Below are 14885 nucleotides of genomic sequence, written 5' to 3'. Positions count from 1 at the left end.
CTCTCACATACACTAACTACCCCTCGGTTTCATGGATATCAAAGCGCATACACACACGCACGTACGCACGCACGCACGCACGCTCAGACATGCAGTCGCGCAGGTCGCACCGCAGCAGCTTTGGATCCCACCTGCAGGGAGTCTGCAAGAGATCGTGACCAATTCGAATTCAACCTAGTATTCGTCACTCCTGGTGCCCCACCAGGATGATGATCTATCTGCTTATCATGCTACCGGGAGCCCGCCCTGCAACATTCGGTATCATATGTTGTTCGCCCTTGCTACCACGGTTTCCCCTCTCCTCTCCTCTCCTGCCTACGGAATAATTCATGCAGTGCTCCCCGAGGCCAACTGCCGAGTGGCATGACATCCAGCCAACAGCTCAAGCCATGCCAGTCCTCTCGGGAAGAGGGATGATTGGAGAGGGGGCGAAACAAGCACACAAAAGCAATCGCAGGGGGAAGGATAATTAAGAAAGAGTTAGTGAGGTGTAGAGGTCCCTTTTGGAATCGATGTGACAGCAACCCTTCCCGAGCTTCAAATGTCAAGGATGAAGCTCAAGTTTTCGCAAACCCATGCCTGAAGTGGAGAACAATTAATCCATCCATTTGATTTTCTTCGGGCAGCACCATTAGCGTTCCGGGCCACACTCCACCACGGGTATCTTTTGACAGTTGAAGTTAGCAACATGAATCGGTGTGACCGACCGATATACTCGTACTCATACATAAGACCACTCAATTGCGCTACCTAGCTTCACTGAGTCAAAGGAGGGGCAGGTTTCGAAACTTTTTGATATTGGCGGGGCGTTGGCGTAATCTACGCACAATGTGTGGAGTTTTAACTATCAGTGTTACATTGGCCCTTCGATTCTGAGACAAATATGAGTAAAAGTAAGTTGCTTTCGATGACCGTGGTACTAGGGAGGTTCTATTTTCAGAAAAGAAATCACGTATTGCACATGTGTACAGCTCGCTCTGTAGCTCAGCACAGCTCCAGCCAAGGATGATTTCCAGAGCTTCAGTATTCCCTGCTGCAGCTCAGCGCACCGAGGGTGCAGAACACACGCGCACTGGACGTGACTTCAGCAAGCTCGGCTGCAGTTCTCGCGATTGGGAGTCAACTGACAAGGGGATTGGAGCGCCAGCAGAATCCATATACTAGGTGTATCAGAAACACAATTCATGTGAGAGGGCACCGACCGGCTTCTAGAACGGACACTTCGATCTCCTAGTCGGGACCCTCTGGTTTACTCCGTAGCTACTCACCACCACTTCTTACCTAGTCCATCCGACTTGGGACGGTGGATCCGGGTAGACTAAACTTGTCGATGCATCAAATATCATACACCGCTATCGGGCGCTCTCGGGGACTGTTCCGGTATGGGTCGGGGGAAACCGCATCCTTTTCGGCGGCCGGCTGTCGTCCACCCGAACTTTCGATGGTTATCGCAAGCTAGACTATGAGTACGAATTCCCGTCTCAGATATTCCTCGGAATAGAAAGAGCGCAAGGGAAATCAGCCGGGATATGCCGTAAAAAATGAAGCCGATTGCATTCGTTGCGGAAGATGATTGTCGCGACTCTTGACGCAAACTATGATGCGATAAGCAAGTTCCAGGCCCCTTTTAGTTTTGGCAGATGCTAAGATTTTTCGGCTTGACAAGAGCCTGGGCCCACTGCTCCGTTGTCAAAACTCGAGAGAGATTTTGGTCCCTGACGGTCAGTGAATGGTCAACCCTGCAATCGCTATCTATGACGGATGAGACAATTGTATGCCAATCGACGCGGTGAGTCAAAAGAAATGCCCGAACCAGATCATCGGAGGAGTGATTTGCAGAACCACATCGAGTGATCACATCATCCGAGCCAGAAAAGTCAATCAGGTGGGCCGGAATACAAGAACAAAATTCAACTTGGCGGCCCACTTGCGATTTGTGGCTTCGGGATGTTGCAAACCACAAATCATGATCATTCAAAAATCCTCCCGGAGATGGACTTTTAAGATCTCGTTCTCGCCTGGCAGGCTGGCAATCTTCCGCGACCTGGTCCGAAATCATCATGATTCCCCTCTCGCTGTGCTGTAGAGGGAAACTACACAGTTTTCATGGCTCTTGGCATTTACGGTCGTAAGGCTTGTTTCCGAAGGCGATTTCGTCTTGCAGCCACACAATCCCAGCACGTGCTCGACACAGGCACGTAAGCTCCGCACCTGGATTGGGTAAGGATCACTTGAAGATGAAGCGTCATCCATGCCAGTTTATCGCCACAGACGGGCGACCAAAAAGTTCTGATCGTGCAGTTACCAATTCAGTCTAGACGAAGCACGGGCCCAAGGACTCAGGACTCAGGAGCGAAGAGTCAGACAAGGCACGGAATGCCGTGCTCCGTTAAGATCCAGGGGCCTATAGGCCTTTTTCGGCTTGCCGAGTCCTCTGGCCTGCGGCCCAGCCCTGTCCTGTCCGGTGTCCCCTTTCGGCATAGACCTGCCATCATATCACTGTCAGTGATAGGGAAATCCGAATGGACCAATGGACTTATCATGAAGATCCAGACGATGAGATCAGAAGTACTCCTGTACCAGGAATTGGCTTCCGTAGCGGATCGACGCGACCAAGTATGCTGGCTCAGGGAGTCAGGGAGTACTGTAGAGGAAAGTTGGATGGTCAGCCAGCCCACTCTCCCCCTGCAGTAGTAGTGACCAGTTAGTGTGCTTCGGATTTCAGACGGTTTCTGTGTAGCGGTTGTAGTGTGATAAACTGATGATAATGACCGGAACCATTGGCAGTCTAGCCAGGTACCAAGCAAGCACGGACGCTTTAAGAACCCACCGTGTCGGGCAGCAGTCCTCCTTCAACTGCCCGCCTTCCTTTCTCTATTGAGCCCTGTTGGTGCCTAAGGTGCCTAGGGACCAACAAGCGGCAGCGGCGGGCAGCACGTGGCCCTCAACCTCAAGTCCGGTTTCTTGTCCCGACCGTCCTTTTCATTCACCCCTCCTCCTTATCAGGAACCACCCCTTCCCCCCTTATCAATTGTCCCATTGTCGCAAGAGAATCTCTGCCTCGTTATCAATTTACCCGAGTTACGCGACCTTCCAGCCGAGGTTCGCTACAATCCTTGCCGCCACCATCTATATCACGTATCACGATCGCCCCATTCTCACAGGATGGGCTCACGTGTGAGGGAAATGGCGCCATGCCCCTTTCTGATTGTGTTCAGCAGGAAAGCTTGCCGTGATGCTGTTCCGGACTACTGGAGCGCATAAAGACAAACGGGAGCCGGAAAATACCTTTGCAGCTGGGGCATCATGATTCATATGGCACATGCAGATCAGGGTGAGATCTAACTACTCTGCTCATCCACTTTCATCCACTCTTTCTTATCGTAACAAATCGCCGGGGTCGAGACTGCGATTAGATAATCGCGCGATTGCATACTGTATCCACTGCAGTCAACCGCCGGTCACATCCAGCATTGTAACGATCTTCTGACTTCCCGACTTTAAAGCGATCGACCTCCCTGACGGCTAAGAATCTGTTCTGAAAGACATGCCCCATGACGGACGGTCGGGCTCCGGCAGAGGGGGTGTCCTTCGCTCGTGAATGAACTCTTCATCTCCAAATCCTCTGTGGCGGACGGCCATGACGTACTGTTATCAACATGATCGGCCACCCACCTACCCGGCTCTTCTCAACACTCCAGGTGTCTTTGTCCGAATAAGCCACTGTGCTAGATGGAGAGCCTGGATTCGCCCGCGGATTGTCCCCGGAGATGTTTCTAGCCAACGCCTCTCGGGGGCCCATGTAATACATACTCGTTGTCAATGGATCTGCACAGCGGGAACGTAACGACTCTGACGCAAAGCGTGCTGCATCGAGAACCATCATCCCGCCCTAGCACGATCACCCGGACCAGTTGGTATGCGTCACATTGAGCTTGGGCCGGAGGGCCCTCGAAGCAGAGGTTCCACTGAACCCTCACGATCCATTATGGATGGGCAAGTGCCAAAGAAGGTATCTCCGGCGAGGGATCGCGAAACCTCTCAGGCCACCTGCGCATTGTGGCGTTTGTTGCATATCCATGTACCCAATCAAGGGCCTGTCTTGTCTGCTGACCGGCATGCTGATACTGTACAAAGCTTCCAGAATGCCTCTCTTACAAGATACACATGCACAACCACCGTTGCTGACTCCCATTCGCTTCCATCCCGGCTCTTCTAATCAACAATCTTGCCGGAGCCAAGCCCTTCAGCCAATCAATTCAGCCAGTCAATCTCACACAGCCTACTCTCAAATAGGCGGTGCTCATGTTGTGTTGGTTCGTCCATTCTCAAAGCGACGGCATTGGCTTGCGGCGGGCAAGAGTCTAAAGTGTGCCATCGCCTGAGCCTCCCTACATCACAGACAGAAAACAATACTCTGGGCCAATGAATCGAACCACTGCGGAAATACCATCCATTATCGGTGGCACAGGGGTTTCCATTGGTAAAGACACTTGCAATTTGATATCGTACGCCCGGCTTGTCCGTGTCCGTTCATATTCTGCTGCAGTGAGTTTCTACTTGATTCGAGCCTAGTTTGGGGATGGTCGTATTGTTCGCTGGCCCATGTTCTACTCATTGTACTATGTACAATCCTCATTATTGACAAGCTTGCTGCTGAATCCACCGTTTCTCGACTCGGTACTGATCGAGCTTGTTGCTTTCTAGTCCGTCCGGTTTGCTCCTCAAGCCTTGCCACGAAAGCTGACAACTAGACGCTTCATCTGAATTCGATCCCATCGCCGCCATGGCTATTCCAGGCTCAAAAGCACCTCTTTCCTACTCTATTAAATCATATCTCTACACGCGCTGACACGGTTCTATTAAGCGGTCCCACAAGCAGAATAAATACATGTTCGACGTGTCCTGCCATAGCCACAGTGCTGTTACTGGTGTTTGAAGAGACACCAGCATTCTCTGGCTGTCGCAAGCATCACCCTACCACTCGTCTCTCTGTTATGAGAATCCGATAGGGGAATCGACCCAAGATTAGGTGGTAAAGGCAACGAGGGATAGTCAGATACTTTGTAGACGAAATTCATACATGGACAGCAGTCATGCACGAGCTTCCAACAACCACAAATACAATCCCCTCTTCCGGGTATAACAGATTCCAGCTCAGCTGTACTGCACCCGCCAAGAAGAGAGCAGACAACCGACGCTGTGATTTTCCCAACCAACCTCACAGCAGCAGCAGCAGCAGCAGTAGCACATCCAGCAAACCAAAATAGGCTCGACCAAAACAGCAGCTAATGTCTATACCAACACACGAAAAACATAGCTATCACAAAACAATAAGATCTACCAGAGGATCGCAACAGTCCACCCCAGCCCACTAGTTAGGCCAGTACCTAAATATAGTAGGCAAACGATATACACCCACCACACCCTTATAGACCTTCCCCCCCCCCACAAAAAGCGAAAGAACCCTGAAACATGCATCGGTCTAAAATAACCCTAAAATCAAACCTATAAGTACAGTACAAGTGAAAACAAGGTATAAACACCACAAAGAAGTAAAGCAAGGGGAACAACAATCCCCTCTCATCGCTGTACATTAAACCCAACCCCAATCCCAACCCATCATCACCATAAGAATTAAACCGAACAGAAAAAGAAAGAACAAGTCCTTGAAACCCGCAAGTCGACTTGTCCCGAAAATTACCCCGTCCTCCCGCAAACAAAAGACACAGCCAGCCAGCTAGCCAGCCATGAAAACCCACCCCTATAATCCCGGTCCCCCCCTCCTGACGAAAAACCACACAGCACAGCAGCAGCAAAGCCCACCATCGCTCCGCTCTGCAACACAGCAAGCCAGCGGACGCCGACCCAACCCAGCCTAAATTATCATCCCACAACCCAACCAAAACCCAGGTAGACGGAGAAGGGGAGAATCTAAAAGATCCACCCCAAAATAATCCACACCAGCAAACCCGCCACGACCACAATGCCCGCGACCTTCAGCACGGCGACCGTATCGCCCTGCCGCGCCATGCGGGTCAACCGACTGGCGCTGCCCTTGAGGTTCGTGGACAGAGAGGAGAAGACTTGGTTCTGTGCAGCAAAGGAAAAAAAAAAAAAAAAAATAAAGTCAGTATTTGGGAATCGAAACCCCCATAGCCCAAGCCCCCCGCCACCGAATCGCAAACCAACCCCATCCAACGCTCAGAACGGGGTGAAGGGGAGACGAACCGAATGATCCAGCGTCTCCTGATCCCTCGCATTATCGTAGATGTCGATCGTCACGGACTTGAGCGCCGAGACCTTCGAGGAGAGGGAGTTGAGGAGGGCATTGTTTTGTCTAGTCGCCATTTGGATGTCAGTGTATATATACCAAACTATCACATCTGTATAATCCGGAAACAAGAGTCGAAACTATCCAGGGGTTCGATTTGTCGTCCAAGCTGAAGAGGTGCCAGGGATAATCAAGGTAAGAACGTACTGTTCGCGCTCGTAGGCTTCGGTCATTTTCGCGGTGGTTGCTGTTCGGTTCGGGGCCGGGGCGAGGGTAAGATGCAAGTGCAAGGTTGTTTTGAGAGTTGTAGAGGGATCCGAATCTCCAGAGGTATTAGATCAGGTGAATGCAGCGGAGTACGTTGTCTATTAGGATAAGAACGATGAAGGAAAAAAACACTGGGGTCTCAGGCAGTACGGAGCACGGAGGAAGTCAAGAGTCCATGGCCGGCCGGAGGTGGATTGAATGACGCTGTGGAGGCTTGTGGGGGAGACGGCGGTCACGTGCGAGACTCATCGCCAGGTCGCGGCCCCCCTCCTTGGTGGATGATTTACTTGGGGACATAGTATGCAAGGAAGTTACAAGCTATTTAAACATCCTCGGCCAGAATCAAGTCAACCCCGCCAATGGCTACTAGCCTCCAGTCGGTGGTCAGGTTCTATGATAAAATAAAGCGTTAATACAGACAGTAAAGAATAGAAAATCAAGCCAACCCCTCTCGCTATGCGATCAAATCAAGCCAAGGCAACAACAGGTCATATCAGGCACTACCCCGCCATCGTCATACTATATAAGCTTGGTTCACAGCAGCTTTCCCTGTGAGTATAGTGGAATATGAAACAGAAACCCTCATATCCTCTTCTTTCGCTGTTCTATTTGCCACATATCGCGGGTCCAAAGATAGGAGCTAACACCAGTGTACAAAGCTGCAAAAAGGCGCCCAATTCGACAGAAGCAGGGGTATAGAAATGCTTGTCAACTATTCGACCGTAGCAAGGGAAGAGCCTGTCCATTCACAATCACCACATATCGTCTTCGTCATCATCCAACTGCATATCATCTCCAAAGGTTGATTGACCGTATTGACTATGGCCAGGGCCGTATGCATTGCCATTGTCGTAGCCATCTTTGCTCCCACGCGACTGGGATCGGTACTGGTCCTGATGCTCGTCACTATATTCATACATCTGAGGATCATCGTAGGAACTGTCTGTGTACTGTTGCTCCTGAGCCTGCAAGTAGAAGGCAAAGTCAGCAGATGCCTACCAAGGCCTTGGTAGCAAGAACTTACCTCTTGATACCGCTGGTACTGTTGGTACTCTTCCTGTTGTCGCTGCTGCTGTCGCTGAGCCGCTGACGTTGCGAGCATCATATGCGGGTGCATCTGTTGCACTTTGGCCAAGTACGAATACATGAAATTACTCAGCAAGACCTGCGAGTACAGCGCGCGTCGAGGATTTGCGAGCTTGATATGTGCCATCCGGTAAATTGCTCGTTCTTCCAGGATAGAGAACCGAGTCCAAGCGTAATCGATATCTGGCCGCAACTCCCGAACTGGCGGCTCAGGGGACAAGTTCCGAGAGGAGCTCTTCTTGTGATGATGTCCGCTATCGCCGTTGCTCTTCTTCCTACTACCACCGAAGATGGACGAGAATAGTCCCGATTCCTTCTCTTTCTTCGATTCGCCGGAAGCTCTCCGTGTGTTGTCTTTGCGTCGTTCATCCTCTAGCTTGGGGTCCAGTCGGTCCATGACAAGGCTTTCGCGTCCCCGTTGGATAGTTTCGCTCGACAACGGTGGGGCGTGAGATGCATCGTGTGCTTTGTCCGCAGACTTCGATTTGTGCTTCTTCGACTCGCTGTCCTTGTCTTTCTTCTTATCTTTATCCTTGTCCTTCTCCTCGTTGCCCAGAAGCCAGTGCCAGCTCGATTTGCGTCCTCCTTCGGACTCCTTTTTGTCCTTTGACTTCTTCGATTCGGATTTCTTTTCTTCTGGCTTGCGTTCCTCTGACTTGCGATCTTCCGACACGGTGGGGATAAATGAAAGACTGTCGGTTCGCATAGTATTACCGGGCAAGGGCTGTGGGTTATTGGCGAACTCGTTAAGAGTGGGGGCGGCATCCGTGGCATGTGTGCGACTGAGTCCGGAACGTTTGTTAGGGGGCCGCTCGTGTGATCGATCTGCTACCGAAGGGCCCTTTGAGGGCGGGGTCTGCTGCGGGGAACTCGGGCTCGGGGGTGTGGCATTGCTTTCGGGCGGCGGGGTCTCAACTATTTCGGGTATTCTCTGTTCGGAGGATGGAATGTTCAATGTCGAGCGTCCATTCGAGCTGATCCGTGAATGCCATTGTTGACGTTCAGGTGGAGGGGCGCTTGCCCGATCTGATGGATCGGGAAGAACGGAGTCACTTACTGAAGGTGTTGGTTCGGAAGCCGAATCCGACGTAAAACTGGATGTTGTGTCAGGGGTATGCGGTGTTCCTTGAGTAGACGTGGCCAAGGCTTGCGACCGTGTTACACTCGGCGTGGGATCAGTCGATACCCGTGTCAGACCTATGGCTGCTTGTCCGCCTGTAGGGTCGTTTCCGTCCGCCGATTTCCCTGCCCGTTTGGAGTATGGGACTTTCTCTCCCTTTCTTAGGCTTCCAGCCTTGCGATATTGGGTTCTTGTTGAGCGTCGAAGACTGTGACCCGGAGGGGCTGGAGGAAGTATCGGCCTATCTTCGTCGGCTGATAACCCAAGCTTTTGGATATCGCTGAGAATTGATGAAGCGCTCGGCGTGCGCGATTTCGAGTCATCGACCAAGGTTTCCAATTCATGCAGGTTGGGACCCAATGAGTCCTTTTGTGTCTGTGAGCGTTTACGCTCAAGCCGCTCCGCGCCATCCGTATAGCCATGAGAGCTGTCGATCTGCCTTGAGAGCATGGACCGCTTTCGTCTCAGTCCTCCTCGCATGCCTTCGCCATCCGAGCCTAGGGTCGAGAAATCCCCGGATTTCCGTTTGATCATATCTGCCTTACTCTCGAGAAAGGATTTGAACTCCTTGGGTGCCAACTCTGGGTGTAACCGGGCGGGGACCCAAAAAAGGCGGGCAGCATCATTCTCATCGTCGGAGGGAGAGGGCGCGATCGACGGCACTGAAAAGCTCGGCAGGTCGGGATCCCCGGTGGCTGCCACGTCCATTGACATCCGCCGGATTGCAGCCAAGTTGCTCAGCTCTTGTGCCACGGCGGCTGGATTGGACTCGTAATCGATATCGTTGAGAGGGAACGAGGTAGTAGCGGTGTCGGTGGAGCCGGGAGAGGCGGTCGAGGCGGGAGACGTCGGGCTGCTCTCCACAGACTTGGAACCTTGCGCCCATGTTTGCCCATTCACTTGCCGTTGGTCTGCTTCACTCAGATGGTTTTTCACTTGTAGATTTTGGGGAGAGGTAGGAGATTCGCAGCCGGCAAGGTTTGGAGGGATGATTGAGATCGCTTCACTTAAGGGGGAGGAGATATAGCTGAGGCGCCGCGAATCGCGTTTGTCGTAATCATCTTCGTACATGTGCCCGATGGCTTCCGTTACATGGTGACTAGGGTCGCTGATTGACAGTTGGGGGACATGCCCTCGCCGCGTCGCGTATCCTCCTCCAGGTTCAGAGGGGCTCGGTGAAGCCTACGCGTAGAGGGGAGGTTATTAGACGCAATCCCGCAATCGTAAATAGTTGAAACAGGGGGTTCATTGATGACCCCACCACCCACGGGGCAAAGGGCAATGGTACCAGCAACGAACACGAGTGCAGAGCTGTGGAAGGACAGGAAACCGAAAGGCAGAAACAGAAATGCTCATCACCAGTCTTTAATGGGGCGAGTTACAGGAACCAGGGGCGGGGAGAACGACAAGGAAGAGAACGTGACGCACCTGCATGGGAGCAAATAATTTGAGGGGGGGGGAGGGAGCTAAAAGGCAAGCGTCCCGAGGTTGACAAAGGACCAGGAACTTCGCCTGGTGGAGAGGAGGTCAATGTACCACCAGGGTCGCAAAAGTAGACAAGTAGAGGATAGTCATGGAATCATCAGAGCGGGGAAACGTATTGTCGACGAAGAGGAGCAACCACCAGGGTGACCAGGAGTGAGAAAGGGCGATGACGGCTAGGCATCCGGCGGCCAACGGCGGGAGAGGGAGGGAGGGAAGGATGGTAACGAGCAGTCGGTTGAAGGTGGAGAGGGAGGAGGGAGGGGAGGGGGTGAAGAGGAAAAGAGGGATTGAAGAGGAGAAAGAAGAGGAGGAAGAGGAGGAGGGCCAGCGAACGAGGCTGAGGAGGGAGAGAGTGGCCGTGGTTGCTGTTTGGTTGGTGGTGAAGAAAAAGGATAATAGGAAAAGGATGAGAGAAAAAGATGGGGAAATTCACAAGTAGTTTAGTTACTCGTAGGTAAGGTAGGTAGGTAGGAAGTAGTAAAAGGCTGGAGAGTCCTAGGGTAGGTACTGGGTAAGTACTGTACTAACCCACCACTGCCAGTCTGTCTGCACAGCACCACTTGTACTGAGTATTATTATTGTACAGTACTAGTAGGTACTAAGGAAGAGTAGCAGTAATCATGAGAGGTGATTCCAGTTGTGGTGGTGGTGGTGGTGGTGGTGGACGGTGGTCCCTGCGAGAAGTGGTTGGCTCGGTCTGGTTGGTTGCTGGTTCGATGGTCGGTCTGGCCGCGATGATCGGAGTAGACCAGAACGAAAATAGATGAAGATTCCAGCAACTAATATTATCTCGCGACACAGGTGAGGGTGTCCTTGACTCTTCTGAGATAGTGCAGCAAATTAAAAGTATAGAAGAAGGAAGAAAGGTGGGAAGATCAGGGGAGAATACACTCCTGAGTGGGGTGGACGGACTGTATCAGAGGAAGACCCATATACTGTCTGTCCAGTTACCACCGCAGTCGGATCTGGAAGATTCGTCTTGTCTGGTTCCCGTTTGGATGGGCGGATTTGTTTGGTTCGAGATACTGTAGGTACGGAGTAGTATCTCAGGCACACCGTTGAGTTCTGTCAGGTACAATCCCCACGAGGAATGGGGAAAACAAAAAAAGACAAAGTTTCCCACAGTAAGCCCGTTGATGGTGAGTAGAAGTAGTCTAGTTTGGAAGTATATGGATGGATGATGGGATGGGATGAATAATTGATCAATGGATTGGATTCCGCGCAGGCCGGACTACCGGCTGACTCAGCCCGCCCTCTCCACAGCTGATCGATCGATCCATCCAATATGGAGTAAACTTATCAACTGGCAGGTCACCTCCCTCCGTTCGTCGTTCGCGCGCTTGCTTGCAGTAGGCGATCAATGATCAACATTACCCCGTGCTGCTGGTGTGGGCTTGGATTGACAAGTGGCACGGTCGTTCCCCCATAGTCAAATACTTCCCCTCACTTACTTCACTTGGTGTTTGGTACTCTACATGTACCTTTGCATTAGACAAAGAACTTCCTGTGGCTTAAGATATATGTTGAATCCGTTATATACTACCTAAAAACATAAGATTTCCCCTCCTGACCCGCTTCCATCCTTCTCGATTCTGCTCCTTGAGACCCTGCGGCCCATGATGCAGCATGAGAGCTTCAAGGGATGTCACTTGCTTTATACCTGCCTTTCTACACTCAGTCACGCCAACTAGCGATTCCCTCCCCTGCCTTTCCTACAGTACGAGGTACCCACACAACCTCCAGCTGTCAGCTTTTCGATCGAGCTCGATGTGTATCATTTGATTCACGATGCAAAAGTTGCTGTAAGGCCTCCCCGGCCTCGTGAATCAGGCTTTGACACCAGGTAGAGCTGTCCTGTGGATGGATCACGCTGCCAGTGTTCAGCGCAGAGGTCTGTACAGTACGTTCACACTACAGGATGTCTCGTATTGTTGAGCCTCGCCAGGGAGGAGCAAAGGAAACGACCCACCCCCACCTTCGGTAGTATCCCGTAGGTAGTAGCCAAGAAACGGATGAAGGAAGGAATGAAAGCTAATGAAATTGAAGTGGCAGCACGAGAAGGATTAAGAAACTGACAGGAATGTTTATCGACTTTCCATTCCCTCATTTGCCCGCCCTTCCTTCACGGCAAGACCTTATTGCTATGCCTTACACGTGAGGAGCTGTGATCCATCCGGTGCGCTCAGCCCATGATTGTAAGTGCTCAGGCGGAGGGGCCCAGATGACCTCGCTTACCCAAGGATGCAATACCACAGGGGGATATTTGGTTCCGAACTCTTCGAAGAATGTACATTCATTGATACCTCCCAAACATACGGGGTATGGACGGACAGACAGGGAGGGACATGCCTACGAAACTTACACTGGAGAAACAACTGGTGCCGACAGCAAGCCAGCCACTTTCTGGCGACATTCATCCATCACGCCAGTCTTTGTGGTCAATGCCAGGCGCCCCTTGGCAAGGGGGGTGGATGTATGTCACTTAAGCGGCAGCTAACCCCGATACAAAGGGGGATGAGACCTATCCAATCATTCCATCTCATTTCCGCGAAGGGAAAGTCTTTCTAACACTTCTAGGTCTGCCGGCTAATCCCATACTATAAACAACATCTTATGTATAAATTGGAAGCAGTACCTAAGCACAATCACAAACACACGCACCCGAAGGACAGCCCGGTCGGGATCACAACCCACAACTGTGAATACCTAGGTCATCCCCTATTCGTGCAAGCAAAACTGCGCTCACGGGTCAACTCAATTTAAACTCCAGTGCTGATATGAAATGCCAAAAGCGGAACCTTGGGATTGCAGAACTGACATGGTTACAAGAGAGAAAAATCGCCAATGCGAAACTGGAAGGTAAAAGGGGGACGAGTATTCTGGGAGGCATTGAGGAAAAGACAGAAGCAGGGATGTCATAAAAATGTCATTTCGCATAAACTAAAGCAGGGGAATCAAGGTTTTAAGCAGGGTCGACATAATTACTACGCATGGCAGGTTAGTATCCAGAGCAGGATTTTAGACCAGACGGTGATGCTTACCTGGGAAAGATTCCAACTCGGTCTCCAATTCGCCCCGTCCACCAGTCCTCTGCCTTGTCAGTCCGCTTGAGGATGGTGATGATATCGCCTTTCTTGAAACCCAGGTCGCCTTCCTGGTCAGCATCGAATGTGTACAACGCAACTGCCTGGTCCTGACGGAGTGTAGGGGCGGCCCCCGTCCTTTGTCCAAAGATCGGCTTCGGGGCTGTTGGACGGCTGGGTTTGCGGTCGGAATACACATAATCTTCATCGATAGGGGCGGTGTTGCTACGGCTGCGGTTGAAAGACTCGTAGGTATCCGGGCGGCTGCTGTTGCGGGTCGTTGATGACCGGCTCAGACCCCCCGCAGGTCGGTCATAGATATCATCGGCCCATGTGTTCGCACGACGAGGACGATCCCGGTACTCATAGTCGTCGTTACCATTCACCCCAGTCCGGTCACGCCGAAGACCTTCTCCATAGGCATCGCCTCGTCGACCCTCCCATACCACATCATCATGGCTATCATCATAGACAGGAATGTCATTATACATAGTATCTCCTTGTCTCGAGTTGCCATAGAAAGCGCGCGAGTTCAAGATACGTAGAAGAGGATCAGCGGCAGGAGGAGGCCGAATGGTTCCGCTCAGTAGCTGGCGGGCCGACACTCGACTGTTGTACATCTTCTCGTTCGCATCCTTGCGCTCCACCAGCATACTTCCCTCCAGACTCACGCCGGCAAAAAGACCCTTGGTCTTGGAGTATGAGAACACCGCCGCGACGCCCTTCGTACTTGCAGCGCCTGCGGCCTCGGCGTTGCGTCCGATCGGTCCAGCAGCAATCGAAACATTACCACCCAGTGTCAAGGTTCCCGCCTGAGAAAACGTGCGCACAGCAGCAGCATCATTTAAGATGAAAACGAAGTCGGTTAATTCAAACCCTATCTGACCGCCGAACCCGGCACCTGCTGTCGCAATGGCCGACGGAGCCGACCACGAGCCATCTGCGAGGCGGGCTACAACAACCCCCGAACCGAAGCGAGCGGAGCCCAGGAAGCCGGCTTTCAGGACAGTAAGAATGGCGAGACCCTGGCGACAGAGCGGTCAGCCTGAGACGAAAACGCCACGGAATGGTCATGACAAAGGAAGGCTCTTTTGCCCACTTACTTTAGCGCCTGCTAGAATTTCAGGAGGAATGACCTTATCAGGTCCGAATGCTTGTCGGGGGTCCACGAAGGACGTAAGAATTTTCCCAACCTTTTTGCATTCGCCTGTTGTCCGCGGGTTAGTTCACGCTCAATAGCCTCGCCAGTGATTGCGGGGAAGTTAGAAAGCGGGTGGAGTAATGCATACTTGACAGAGATGAAGGGAGCGGATTGTGAATTCCGAGAGGCATCTTGAAAACCACTCCGGACCTGAGAAACCCGTGAATAAGGGGGAGGAGAGAGAGAGGAAGGGAAGGTAAGGAAGGAGGGGGTGGGATGAAAGAGAGAGTTAAGAGTCAGGGAGCAGTAGAGAAAGGTGTTGATAACCGTAGGTTGTCTTGAGGGAGCGACCGGAAGTGGAACCCAAATGACGGGCTGACATCCACTTCGGTTTCGCAAACGATCTATGCTTCTCCTGCCAACTCAAGC

General features: G+C 51.9%; 2 protein-coding genes across 2 annotated transcripts; both read right to left on the bottom strand.

The window, feature by feature from the left end:
• Window positions 1-5934: 5934 nt before the first annotated feature.
• On the bottom strand, window positions 5935-9818 carry BO82DRAFT_398922 (putative telomere silencing protein Zds1; the record flags this gene model as incomplete). Its single annotated transcript, XM_025639067.1, has 4 exons — window positions 5935-6093; window positions 6232-6340; window positions 7301-7506; window positions 7566-9818. The coding sequence occupies 4 exons, from the start codon at window positions 9816-9818 to the stop codon at window positions 5935-5937; spliced, it is 2727 nt and encodes a 908-aa protein (XP_025495169.1).
• Window positions 9819-12762: 2944 nt separating this feature from the next.
• On the bottom strand, window positions 12763-14778 carry BO82DRAFT_351323 (SYLF and SH3 domain-containing protein). The gene is made up of 4 exons (XM_025634395.1): window positions 14605-14778; window positions 14419-14522; window positions 13274-14340; window positions 12763-13216 (listed from the first exon to the last, which is right to left on the bottom strand). Exons 1-4 carry the CDS (start codon window positions 14645-14647, stop codon window positions 13195-13197), a joined length of 1236 nt encoding a protein of 411 aa, XP_025495168.1. The 5' UTR covers window positions 14648-14778; the 3' UTR covers window positions 12763-13194.
• Between the last annotated feature and the right edge of the window lie 107 nt (window positions 14779-14885).

Source organism: Aspergillus uvarum (genome assembly GCF_003184745.1).
Source record: "Aspergillus uvarum CBS 121591 unplaced genomic scaffold BO82scaffold_8, whole genome shotgun sequence".
NCBI classification, from domain to species: domain Eukaryota; kingdom Fungi; phylum Ascomycota; class Eurotiomycetes; order Eurotiales; family Aspergillaceae; genus Aspergillus; species Aspergillus uvarum.
The sequence above is the reverse complement of the archived record's forward strand: the minus strand, read 5'-3'. Positions and strand labels throughout refer to the sequence as shown.